Here is a 12,777-nt window from a genome sequence, read left to right as displayed (position 1 = left end):
GTCATAATTACTATTAAAATATTCTACAGACCGAGTCCCTCATATGGTGAAAATTTTATCTCAATCGGTCCTATTATTGCAGAGAAATTGGTTTTTAAAGGAAATTAAAACTTAAAATGGCACTGAGTTAAGCATCATCAGAATTATCAGAATTACCAAAGTTCAAAGTGCCATAAGTTTGTCAAAAATGATCGAAACGTCGTGAAGTTCGAACTTGATCTGTAAATTATCATGAGGAAACCATGTGCCAAGTTTGAAATCATTAGCATTAAGCGTTTAGAAAAAAAGTCCGGAAAACTGTTCTTTGCGTGATGGACTGACAGACTGACAGACTGACAGACTGACACACGGACTGACGGAGAGACAGAGGGATGGAGGGATGGAGGGACGGCGTGCAAACCTATAGTCCCCTCCGGTGTACACCGGTAGGGGACTAATAAAGCCTAATGGACACTGGTGGAAAAGATTAAGAATTCATGAGAGTAATTCAATTGAACCCTTCGATTCTGTTTACTCCAGTTAATTCCGGTGAACTCGATCTCCTTCGCACTCTGTGTTTGAGTAAGTAACAATACTTAAAGTAGATGGTGGCCTATTTGATATAAATATAGATTTTATGGATGAGCAATGTTGTAATCCTGACACCTACATGGACTGCATTGCCCTCCTCCATCATCTGTGTTGCAACTTACAAGTTGGCTTTTCCATTTCATAATTTATTTTATTAATCTCAACAATTATCAAAGATAGATAAGTACTGTACTCTCATTATTTGAAATAACTTTGTTGAACAGACAAACTAGCTCCACCTTCAAGGTTAACCCAGCACACCTTGTTCCAACTTACTCCATATTGCCATTTACGTGCATTTTAGGTTTCAGTTGACAAGGTTTCCTTGATTTGTTGTCCGTCTCTGTGTCTTGTATTCCTCTGTCAGGATGGAGAAGCTGAAGATCTAAGTGCTGAAGAGGTGATATGCGCGACCTCCACGGCTAGTCCTCTAACTGTGCCGTGGCTATGCAAAGGTGGCCTCAATGAGCTCCTGGAAACATTGGTCGTTATGGTGGAAACTCAACACAAGTACATTTGGCGGCCTTCAATCCAAGAGGCTAGACATGCTTGGATTATGTGTGAAGGAGCACTCGAGGACGCTGTTGCCCATTGTGTGATGGATCGGCGAAGGAAGGTTTGTGAATGAGAAATATTTTTGCAAGTCTGGGAAGTCATTTTGCCTGTGCAATTCCTCTGTAGAAATGATTAAAATTGATAATCTGAAGTTTTTCTTTCACTAACAAAGGCAACTAATGGTAACAAGCGTTACGCCTAGGTCCCCCGTCGGTGAAGTGATGTGAGTTGACAAAGTGGAAGATGCAGAAAACATGCTATGATATGATATTTCGCTCACAAGGTTCAAACATACATGGCGGCGGCCATCTTGGATTTTGACGTGGCGACCCAATTTTCAATAGCGTTCTTCCTTATGCTTAGATACACCCACACACCAGATTAGAAGTTGGTACTTCACTTATTTTTCAAGATATTCATCTCACAAGGTTAGGACATACATGGCATCAGACATACATGGCGGCGGCCATCTTGGATTTTGACGTGGGTTGCACCCACACACCAAATTAGAATGCGGTCCTTCGCTTACTCACGCACGCACGCACGCCCGCACGCAAACCCGCACGCACACACGCACACACGTACGGACACACAGACGGAGGGGAAAGCCATAGTCCCCCTTTCTCTACGCTGTGCGACGGGGGACAATAAGCATTTATTCAGCTAGATCTTCAGATTTAATCGACATGTGATTGTCCTCCATAACATTCATTGTGTTCAACCTGTTGATGTTGGACATCTAATGGACATGTGATTGTCCTCCATAACATTGTGTTCAATCTGTTGATGTTGGACATCTAATGGACAAGTGCTTGTCCTCCATAACATTGTGTTCAGCGTGTTTATCTTGGACATCTAATGGACATGTGATTGTCCTCCATAACATTGTGTTCAACGTGTTGATGTTGGACATATAATAGACATGTGATTGTCCTCCATGGCATTGTGTTCAACCTGTTGATTTTGGACATTTCATAGACATGTGATTGTCCTCCATAACATTGTGTTCAACGTGTTGATGTTGGACATATAACAGACATGTGATTGTCCTCCATCACATTGTGTCTAATCTGTTGTTGGACATTTAATGGACATGTGATTGTCCCTCAATAACATTGTGTTCAATCTGTTGATTACAATCTGTTGTGTCCCTTTAATTACAAAGATACCCTTTTCAAAAGCCCATCTTTCCGGTTTAAAAGAGAATAAGCAGAAACTGCTCAATGCAGCAGTTCCAAAGGCAACATTTATTATTCTACGACAGCAGAATCCTTCTGGAATCACATGGAAGGAGTAAACAGAATTATATATAGTAATACATCTCGAAGCAAGAGAAAAATATCAGAAGGTACATGGAAGAAGTACGCAAACAACCACAGCCACCACCACAGTAGCAACAACAACAACCAACTACGTGTTGTAAAATTTCATTTTTTCACATGTTTCACTTTATTTTAAATCCTCATTGAAATTCATTGATAGACATGTAATATGTTTATGAAGCACAACAATGCTGTGTTTTGATTAAATTATTCAGCGAAGCAATGGGTCGGCATGCGTCGGGTAACCGAAACGCATGGTCATCGAGAGAAGCAACTGAAACGCATGGTCATGGAGAGAAACAACCAAAATACATGGTCATCGAGAGAAACAACCAAAATACATGGTCATCGAGAGAAACAACCAAAATACATGGTCATCGAGAGAAACAACCAAAATACATGGTCATCGAGAGAAACAACCAAAATACATGGTCATCGAGAGAAACAATCTAAATACATGGTCATCAAGAGAAACAAATGAAACACATTGTCATCAACAGAAACAATCAAAACGCATGGTCATCGAGAGAAACGACCAAAACCCATGGTCATCGAGAGAAACAATCTAAATGCATGGTCATGGGGAGAAACAACCAAAATGCATGGTCATCGAGAGAATCAATCAAAACGCATGGTCATGGGGAGAAACAACCAAAATGCATGGTCATCGAGAGAATCAATCAAAACGCATGGTCATGGGGAGAAACAACCAAAATACATGGTCATCGAGAGAAACAACCAAAATACATGGTCATCGAGAGAAACGACCAAAATACATGGTCATCGAGAGAAACGACCAAAATACATGGTCATCGAGAGAAACGACCAAAACGCATTGTCATCGAGAGAAACAACCAAAATACATGGTCATCGAGAGAAACGACCAAAATACATGGTCATCGAGAGAAACAACCAAAATACATGGTCATCGAGAGAAACAATCTAAATGCATGGTCAAGAGAAACAAATGAAACACATGGTCATAAACAGAAACAATCAAAACGCATGGTCATCAAGAGAAACAACCGAAATACAGGGTCATCGAGAGAAACGACCAAAATAAATGGTCATCGAGAGAAACAACCAAAATGCATGGTCATCGAGAGAAACAATCTAAATGCATGGTCAAGAGAAACAAATGAAACACATGGTCATAAACAGAAACAATCAAAACGCATGGTCATCAAGAGAAACGACCAAAATAAATGGTCATCGAGAGAATCAATCAAAACGCATGGTCATGGGGAGAAACAACCAAAATGCATGGTCATCGAGAGAATCAATCAAAACGCATGGTCATGGGGAGAAACAACCAAAATACATGGTCATCGAGAGAAACAACCAAAATACATGGTCATCGAGAGAAACGACCAAAATACATGGTCATCGAGAGAAACGACCAAAATACATGGTCATCGAGAGAAACGACCAAAACGCATTGTCATCGAGAGAAACAACCAAAATACATGGTCATCGAGAGAAACGACCAAAATACATGGTCATCGAGAGAAACAACCAAAATACATGGTCATCGAGAGAAACAATCTAAATGCATGGTCAAGAGAAACAAATGAAACACATGGTCATAAACAGAAACAATCAAAACGCATGGTCATCAAGAGAAACAACCGAAATACAGGGTCATCGAGAGAAACGACCAAAATAAATGGTCATCGAGAGAAACAACCAAAATGCATGGTCATCGAGAGAAACAATCTAAATGCATGGTCAAGAGAAACAAATGAAACACATGGTCATAAACAGAAACAATCAAAACACATGGTCATAAACAGAAACAATCAAAACGCATGGTCATCGAGAGAAACAACCAAAATGCATGGTCGGTGACAGAAACAACCGAAAGGCATGGTCATTGAGAGAAACAACCAAAATGCATGGTCGGTGACAGAAACAACCGAAAGGCATGGTCATCGAGAGAAACAACCAAAATGCATGGTCATCGAGAGAAACAACCAACACGCATGGTCATCGAGATAAACAACCAAAATGCATGGTCATCAACAGAAACAACCAAAACCCATGGTCACCGAGAGAAACAATCTAAATACATGGTCATCGAGAGAAACAACCAAAATGCATGGTCATGGGGAGAAACAACCGAAAGGCATGGTCATCGAGAGAAACAACCAAAACCCATGGTCATCGACAGAAACAACCGAAAGGCATGGTCATCGAGAGAAACAACCAAAACCCATGGTCATGGGGAGAAACAACCAAAATACATGGTCATCGAGAGAAACAACCGTAAGGCATGATGGTCACCGAGAGAAACAACCAAAATACATGGTCATCAACAGAAACAACCAAAACCCATGGTCATCGAGAGAAACAACTGTAAGGCATGATGGTCACCGAGAGAAACAACCAAAACCCATGGTCATGGGGAGAAACAACCAAAATACATGGTCATCGAGAGAAACAACCGTAAGGCATGATGGTCACCGAGAGAAACAATCTAAATACATGGTCATCGAGAGAAACAATCTAAATACATGGTCATCGAGAGAAACAACCGTAAGGCATGATGGTCACCGAGAGAAACAATCTAAATACATGGTCATCGAGAGAAACAATCTAAATACATGGTCATCGAGAGAAACAACCGTAAGGCATGATGGTCACCGAGAGAAACAATCTAAATACATGGTCATCGAGAGAAACAACCGTAAGGCATGATGGTCACCGAGAGAAACAACCAAAATACATGGTCATCAACAGAAACAACCAAAACCCATGGTCATCGAGAGAAACAACCAAAATGCATGGTCATCGAGATAAACAACCAAAATGCATGGTCATCGAGAGAAACAACCAAAATGCATGGTCATCGAGAGAAACAACCGTAAGGCATGATGGTCACCGAGAGAAACAACCAAAATGCATGGTCATCGAGAGAAACAACCATAAGGCATGATGGTCACCGAGAGAAACAACCAAAACCCATGGTCATGGGGAGAAACAACCAAAATACATGGTCATCGAGAGAAACAACCAAAATACATGGTCATCGAGAGAAACAACCGTAAGGCATGATGGTCACCGAGAGAAACAACCAAAACCCATGGTCATGGGGAGAAACAACCAAAATACATGGTCATCGAGAGAAACAACCGTAAGGCATGATGGTCACCGAGAGAAACAACCAAAATACATGGTCATCGAGAGAAACAACCAAAACCCATGGTCATCGAGAGAAACAACCGTAAGGCATGATGGTCACCGAGAGAAACAACCAAAATACATGGTCATCGAGAGAAACAACCAAAACCCATGGTCATCGAGAGAAACAACCGTAAGGCATGATGGTCACTGAGAGAAACAATCTAAATACATGGTCATCGAGAGAAACAATCTAAATACATGGTCATCGAGAGAAACAACCGTAAGGCATGATGGTCACCGAGAGAAACAATCTAAATACATGGTCACTGCTGACGATATCTGTGTCATTTCCAGTTCAATTTCAGAGACCGCCATAAAATGATGATGTGAATGAATTAATGAAACCTGTAAATGGGTTGATGAAAGATTTGGGCGTCGAGTTTCTCCATTTCTCTCGCTATCATCTGCACTATGAAAAACTAGAATGGCACTCAGTGGAGCACAGACGTCTGCCAGGCTGAACGTTTTGTATCCCACTGATAGGGCAGATCTGCCTCCAGGCAATTCGTCCTTGCCACACACCAAAATCGAATCGGCTTGTTCTCATCACCGACCCAACTCATCCACCAAGTTTTGTCATAACCCGTCCACAACTTTTTGAAATATCATGCTTTACATTGTTTTTGGCTCCATCTCTCAATGGTGAAGAATCATTTAAGTTATTTAAAAATTCTCTTATGCGGATCGGGATCCGGGTACAATACTCATCAAAATCTAATCAATTCGTCCTAGTCACACACCCAACCTATCCATCATATTTTGTCTTAATCCATCCATATCTTTTTGAGATATCCTGCTCACAGACAAACAGAGGTGAAAACATAACCTCCATCCACCTTCGGTGGTCACATAATACTATGATTCCTTGAATTTTCTGACTGTCCAACTTGAACATCTGATCAGTTGTCACAATGTGTTTATCTGCAAAAGAGTTGTTTGCAAACTGTCTATTGTCATTGAGCATTTTACTGTCCCTCATATTCAATCATTTGCCACTGCATGAGTGTCTGGTCTTGCTGTATATGCACGGGTTTATCTGTATTTCTATTTGGCATGGAACTGGAGAGAAATGATAGAAAATGAAAACAAAAATGAGGACAAAATGGAAAAAGAATCAGGGAGAGGTTTGGTTGTATTCATCATCAGAGATTTTACATCATATGTGTAAAACAACAACAACAACAACAACAACAACATACAACTTGTAGCCCTACCTGCTTATCGGACCTAGACATATCTATATATATATATATATATATTGTCGCGTTCCTGGTGATTAAAATCTTTCCAAGGAATGGATCGTCGAACAAGCTGTTACTCCAAGGCGTTCATCAAATGTGGCGGAGTTAAAACATGCAGGGAGGGGAAGCAAGGGAGGATGAGGAGGATGCTGAAGAGCACTTACCTGCACGGATCCCACGGGCAGTCCTCAAACCTGCAATAAATAAACCCAAACAAAGACGGCTTTAAAATGTACAAAAAATAACAAAATGATTTATTTAAAGAAAATACCGATAACAAGAAAAGCGCGGCGGTACAACTAAATTCCTATGGGATCCTCCACACCAGATTTAAACACGGACAAAGGGGAATGTAAAAAGAACTGGAAAATAATGATGTAATTTAATTGTGAGGACTTAACTCGGATCGGTGTCTCGTCAGTAATGTAAGGCCCAGAGCGCACAGGCCCGAAGCCGCGTCTGCCTTGGTGGGAAGAAGGCCTCGATGCGCCCTTATTCACTAGGCCTAGATGAAGGCCTCCCGCGTGAGGCGAACGATCAAGCGTGCAGCCCGCTCCCCAGCCGTGCCCGTCCTCACGAATTTGGCACGGAAACCGCGGCTCTTCGTTCTTGGCACTCTGTCTCTTTATGACCACCAGCTCGGTCCCGGAATACGGCCGCTGCGATGAAGCTCAATGAAGAGAGAAATGTCAGCGCACAGCCGTCTCCCATCAACGTCTGGAAACGAGCAAAAATGTCTGCCAGCTCGTTCTTTTCTCTCCCAACCTCTCATGTCATCGGTGCTTCTCCTCCAATCCCCGCAGGCCAACACCATAGGCTCAGCTCTCTACCACTCAACGCGCAGTCCACCTTCGTGGCGCAGTCCACCTTCGTGGCGTAGTCCGCCTTGATGACGCAGTCCGCCTGTCAATCAAAACCCTGACCAATGGTGTCTCCTCGAGGTGTGGCATTCGGCCTGCCTGACCCTGTGGTGATGTAGCTGGTTTCCGTGCCATCGGCAGTGCTCAGACCTGGCTTCTGGTTGGTTTTTATTGTTATATAAAGCAGTTAATGGACAATTCCTGCTCTACGTGTCTAATGTGGTGCCATAAGGGAAAAGGGATGTAAATTACAGAGGTTTGCAAACAAGGTAGTAGTTAACATAATCCCTACAACTAGTTAACACAAGGGCCATCCTCGTATGACCACAATTGTTCACTCTTACGTGACAAACGGCTAAACAAAATCCCTACTTATTACATGGTGGTGGTTCTTCTTCTTCACGACATTCGGAGCATGCTAATTTATACATTCTGCCTGTACTACAGTAATCACTACCCCACAAACATAACAATATATATATATATATATATATATATATATATATATATATATATATATATATATATATATATATATATATATATAATTATATATATATATATATATATATATATGTATATATATATATATTTCCACGGTTACTTACATTACATATACATATATAGATGCATTCATGTAATGTATTGTAACGTCAGTAACCGTGGAATTGCCCATATATATATATATATAATCACTTTGAGCCTCTAGGACAAAAGAAAAGGCCAGTCAAAAATTGAAAATTGCTACATATAATTAAAATGATTGAGAGATTTTTGCACTCCTTTAACGTGTGCACCAGAACACAGATAATTATGAATGCAGCTTGTGAGTTTCCTCAATTTCTGTGGAGGCACACGGTGTGTTTCCCAATTAATGCATGCTGGTTTCGTGTTTTCAGATGAAACATTTGCAGAGGTTTGGGGACTACTTTGAATCTGGGGTGCACAGCAATCTCCAACAGACAGGAGGTGATGCAGAGCTGGCACTTGTTGAGTTGCAGCGAGAGATTATTAGTCCATTTGCAGAGCGTGTTTGGCAAGACGAGCCGCACAACATATTGCCCCCAGGAGAATGTGAGGTCGGCTGTTTTGTGTCAACTTTCTTTGTTTATTTCATGAAGGAAATATGCAGTTTTGCTAAAGTATCTAATTATATTTTGAAACACTATACAGTGCCTTCAGCAAGTATTCACACCCCATGACTTTTTCACATTTTGTTGTGTTACAGCCTGAATTTAAAATGGATTAAATTTAGATTTTTAGTCACTGGTCTACACATAATACCCCATAATGTCAAAATGGATTTTATTTTATTTTATTTTTTAAAATAAAATAATTAAAAATGAAAATCTGAAATGTCTTGAGTCAATAAGTATTCAACCCCACTGCTATGACACTCCAAATTGAGTCCAGGTGCATCATATTTCCTTTGATCATCCTTGATATGTCTCTACAACTTGATTGGAGTCCACCTGTGGTCAATTCCATTAATTTGACGTGACTTAGAAAGAAACACACTTTTCTATAAAAGGTCCCACAGTTGACAGGTCATGTCAGAGCAGAAACTCTACCCTGAGGTCCAAGGAACTGTCCATAGAACTCTGAGATAGAATTGTGAGGCAACATAGATCTAGAAAGAGTATAAATCAATTTCTAGAGTGTCGAAAGTTCCCAAGAGCACAGTCAGCTCCATCATTTGGAAATGGAAAGATAATGGAACTACCCCAGACTCTTCCTAAAGCTGGCCGTCAGACCAAACTGAGCAACTGGGAAAGAAGGACCTTGGTCAGGGAAATGACCAAGAACCCAATGAACACTGACAGAACTACAGAGCTATGGGTCTGCTTTTCAGCGGCACGGACTGGGAGACTTGCAAGGATAGAGGGAACAATGAATGGAGCCGAATACAGGTAAATCCTTGAGGAGAACCTGCTTTAGAGTGCAAAACACGTTAGACTGCAGTGAAGATTTACGTTCCAACAGTACAATGACCCCAAGCATACAGCCAAATCAACACTGGACTGGCTTCAGAACAAGAATGTGAAAGTCCTCGAGTGGCCCAGCCAAAGCCTAGACTTGAATCCCATTTAGAAACTGTGGAAAGACTTGAAGATTGATGTTCACCAATGTTCCACATCCAACTTTTTTTTCTCTTTTTTGAATGCTAAGTTTAGGCTCATGTACGAGCTAACACATAGTACATACAATAAAGGGAGCGGGAAACGAAAGGGGGAGAGAGAGGGAGGGAGGGAGAGAAAGAGAGAGAGTGGGAAGGCCAATAACAGTAGAGAACAGGGACATCGGGAGATCTCAAGATAGGGCTGGGATAAACAAGATGGACACTACCAGGACTTTCAGGAATAAAACACATAATTTGAAGGAGGTGGATTTGGGGTGGATTAATGGAGGTAGGAAAGATCAGAGTTTTGGATGGGGGAAGATAAGAGATGGTGGTGGACAGCTGTTTTGAAGACCTGGAGGGAGGAGTGGGATTGAAGAGAGTGTGGGTGTTTGTTCCAAAAATTAGGAATGAAAGAGTGATGGTGAGCAGCAGAGCAGGGGGTGCAAGGTCAGAGAGGAGTCTGGAGAAGACAGAAAGACCACCATCTTGCCTGCAGTTAGAGTGAAAGGCCATCAGAATTGAAAGGCCTAAAAGCCCTGAAAGGCCCTAAAAGACAGCGTGAAGACGAGCTAGGTGTGAGGCACGAGCACCAGCCCAGAGGGGAGAACAGTATTCCATTGAGCTGTGGATGAAAGCCTTGTATGTGGTGAGGAGCTCAGGTGTGCCAAGGAAGGACTTCGCACGACGGAGGATGCCCAGTCAGCGACTGGCTTTGGAGGCCAGATTTGAAATGTGGTTTTCCCAGCAAAGATCATGGCAGATACTGAGACCCAAAAGCTTGAGTGACAGAACTTCTTCGAGAGGATTTTTTGAGAAAGTAGATGGGAGGGTTTTCCAAATGGTCTTTTCGGAGAGACAAAGTGAGAGTGTGAGATTTGTCAGAATTGAAAGACGTGTTCCACTTGTTTGACTAGTTTGTGATTTTATCTAGGTCTGCAGAGAGTGAAGAGGCTGCTGTCTGCCGATCTGAGGTTTGAGGTATGGAGTGGGAGAGAGTGGAGTCATCAGCACAGAGATAGAGAGGATTTTCCAGAGAGTCGGAGAGATCATTAATGAAGACCAGAAAGCGCACATGGCCCAGAACACTTCCTTGGGGAACTCCAGCCTGAACAGTAAGCGGAGATGAGAGAATTTCATTTGGAGCCACATGTTGACTACAACTGGAGAGGAAGTCTGCTAGCCATTCTTGGAGATTTCCATTGATACCATAGGAGGAGAGTTTGGAGAGCAGGGGGGGGGGGGGGGGGCGCCAGACCGTATCGAAACCAAGTGATATGTCAAGGGAGACAGCTCTGATTTCCTGTTTGGCATTAAGGACCTCCATCCATTGTTGAGACAGCAGAAGCAGCATGTCCAGAGTAGAATGACCTGGTCTGAACCCAAATTGATGATCCGAGATCAAGCCATTGGAGAAGAGGAAGGATTTGATATCGGAAGCAATGATTGATTCCAGGACCTTGCTGATTATTGGGAGCAGGCTGATTGGTCTGGAGTTGCAAGGATCTGTTTTTGTACCTTTTTTGTGTAAAGCGGTAATGTTGGCTGATTTCCAAGCTGATGGCAGATGCAAAAGGCTCTTCTGGTGCTGCAGTCATGACATTGTCGTAATGATATCATCACGGAGTTTGTCCAGATCGAAGAACGTCATTTATCGTCTTCCTAGAACTCACATGTGTGACGCAACAATATGTGTTGTGCTTCTTTGCTGTGACATGAATGTAATAATTGTGCATGCACAAGTTACACTGGTTCTTCACGAATAATACATTGCCTATAAATTATTCAACTTCCTGTTCCTTCTGTAGCGACAGATGCGTCATCTGCTGGCATTCTACGACCTGCCCAGCTGGGGTCGTGCTATGCTTGCTTGCAAAGTTTTGAATCATGTTCCAGGAACGGATGTGAGTGATGTGGTCAGGGCTGTTCGCTCTTGCACAGATATCGTGGCAGCCGTACGTTACCTCAATAAAGAGTGCCTTGTCTGCAGTGACACTTACCCTGTGCACAAGGTTGGTCGTGTTTCTCAGTTTTTACTTCAATCCATGTTTCCCTTATAAACCACTTCCTATTTAGTTCATCTTTCTCCTTTTTATGAGCTTTCTAACTTTTTAATTTATTGTAATTGCTATTACACTTCATCACTTTCACTGTCATTAGCATAAATACCATATTTGTTTGTCTTCACAATCAAGTTCATTTATGTTTGTTAGCTTATGAAGAACCACCTTTAGATGAAGGCCATATTAAAATGTGTCAAATACAACAACAACAACAACAACAACAGGCATTTTAAGGCCATTTTCCCTGCTAGAGGGGGGATAGTCTTGCGGGCCCCGTGACAATCTTCTCCATTTTGCCCTATTTTCTGCATCTCTCCTTGTTAACCCCCTTGCCCGCATTTCTTCTTCCACCATCTTTAGCCAAGTCTTTCTCGGTCTTCCCCGTCCTCTACTTCCTTCTACATTCATTTCCATCACTCTTCTCAACGAATCACTTTCATCCTTCCTCAACATATGACCAAACCATCTCAAACTGTTCCTCTTCACAGCATCCATCACAGGCTCTATTCCCATCATCTTTCGCAATTCATCATTTGTCTTCCTCTCTCTCAACGACACTCCGCACATCCACCGAACCATTCGCATTTCCACCCTTTCCAACCTTCGTTGCTGCTCTACGTTCATTACCCAAGTCTCGCTCCCATAAATCATAACACTTCTCACACATGCAGCATACACCTTTCCCTTCAGCTTCAACGACACTCCCCTCCTCATCAGCACGCCACTCAGTTCCCGAAACTTCTTCCATGCACATCTCACTCTAGCAACCGTTGCCGAGTCTGATCCACCTTCTCCATTCAGCATGTCTCCGAGGTAGCAAAATGTTTTCACACCTTCCAGCTTCACGCCGTCTCCAAGATCCAA

The 12,777-nt window shown here is 42.2% G+C and overlaps 1 protein-coding gene across 5 annotated transcripts in view; it reads left to right on the top strand.

The window, feature by feature from the left end:
• Window positions 1–12,777, top strand: part of LOC137433790 (E3 ubiquitin-protein ligase RNF31) — a 104,886-nt gene that overhangs the window by 35,695 nt on the left and 56,414 nt on the right. For all 5 annotated transcript variants that reach the window (XR_013624811.1, XM_068126120.2, XM_068126123.2 and 2 more), the window contains exons 9-11: window positions 938–1,186; window positions 8,631–8,810; window positions 11,659–11,862. Coding sequence is in view for 4 of the 5 variants with exons in the window: in XM_068126120.2 (XP_067982221.2) it covers window positions 938–1,186; window positions 8,631–8,810; window positions 11,659–11,862 (633 nt within the window). In the remaining variant the exon portion in view is untranslated. The remainder of the gene's footprint in view (window positions 1–937; window positions 1,187–8,630; window positions 8,811–11,658; window positions 11,863–12,777) is intronic.

The sequence above is a fragment of the Myxine glutinosa genome, chromosome 10 (assembly GCF_964187855.1).
Source record: "Myxine glutinosa chromosome 10, kmMyxGlut1.1, whole genome shotgun sequence".
In the NCBI taxonomy this organism is placed as follows: domain Eukaryota; kingdom Metazoa; phylum Chordata; class Myxini; order Myxiniformes; family Myxinidae; genus Myxine; species Myxine glutinosa.
The sequence above is the reverse complement of the archived record's forward strand: the minus strand, read 5'-3'. Positions and strand labels throughout refer to the sequence as shown.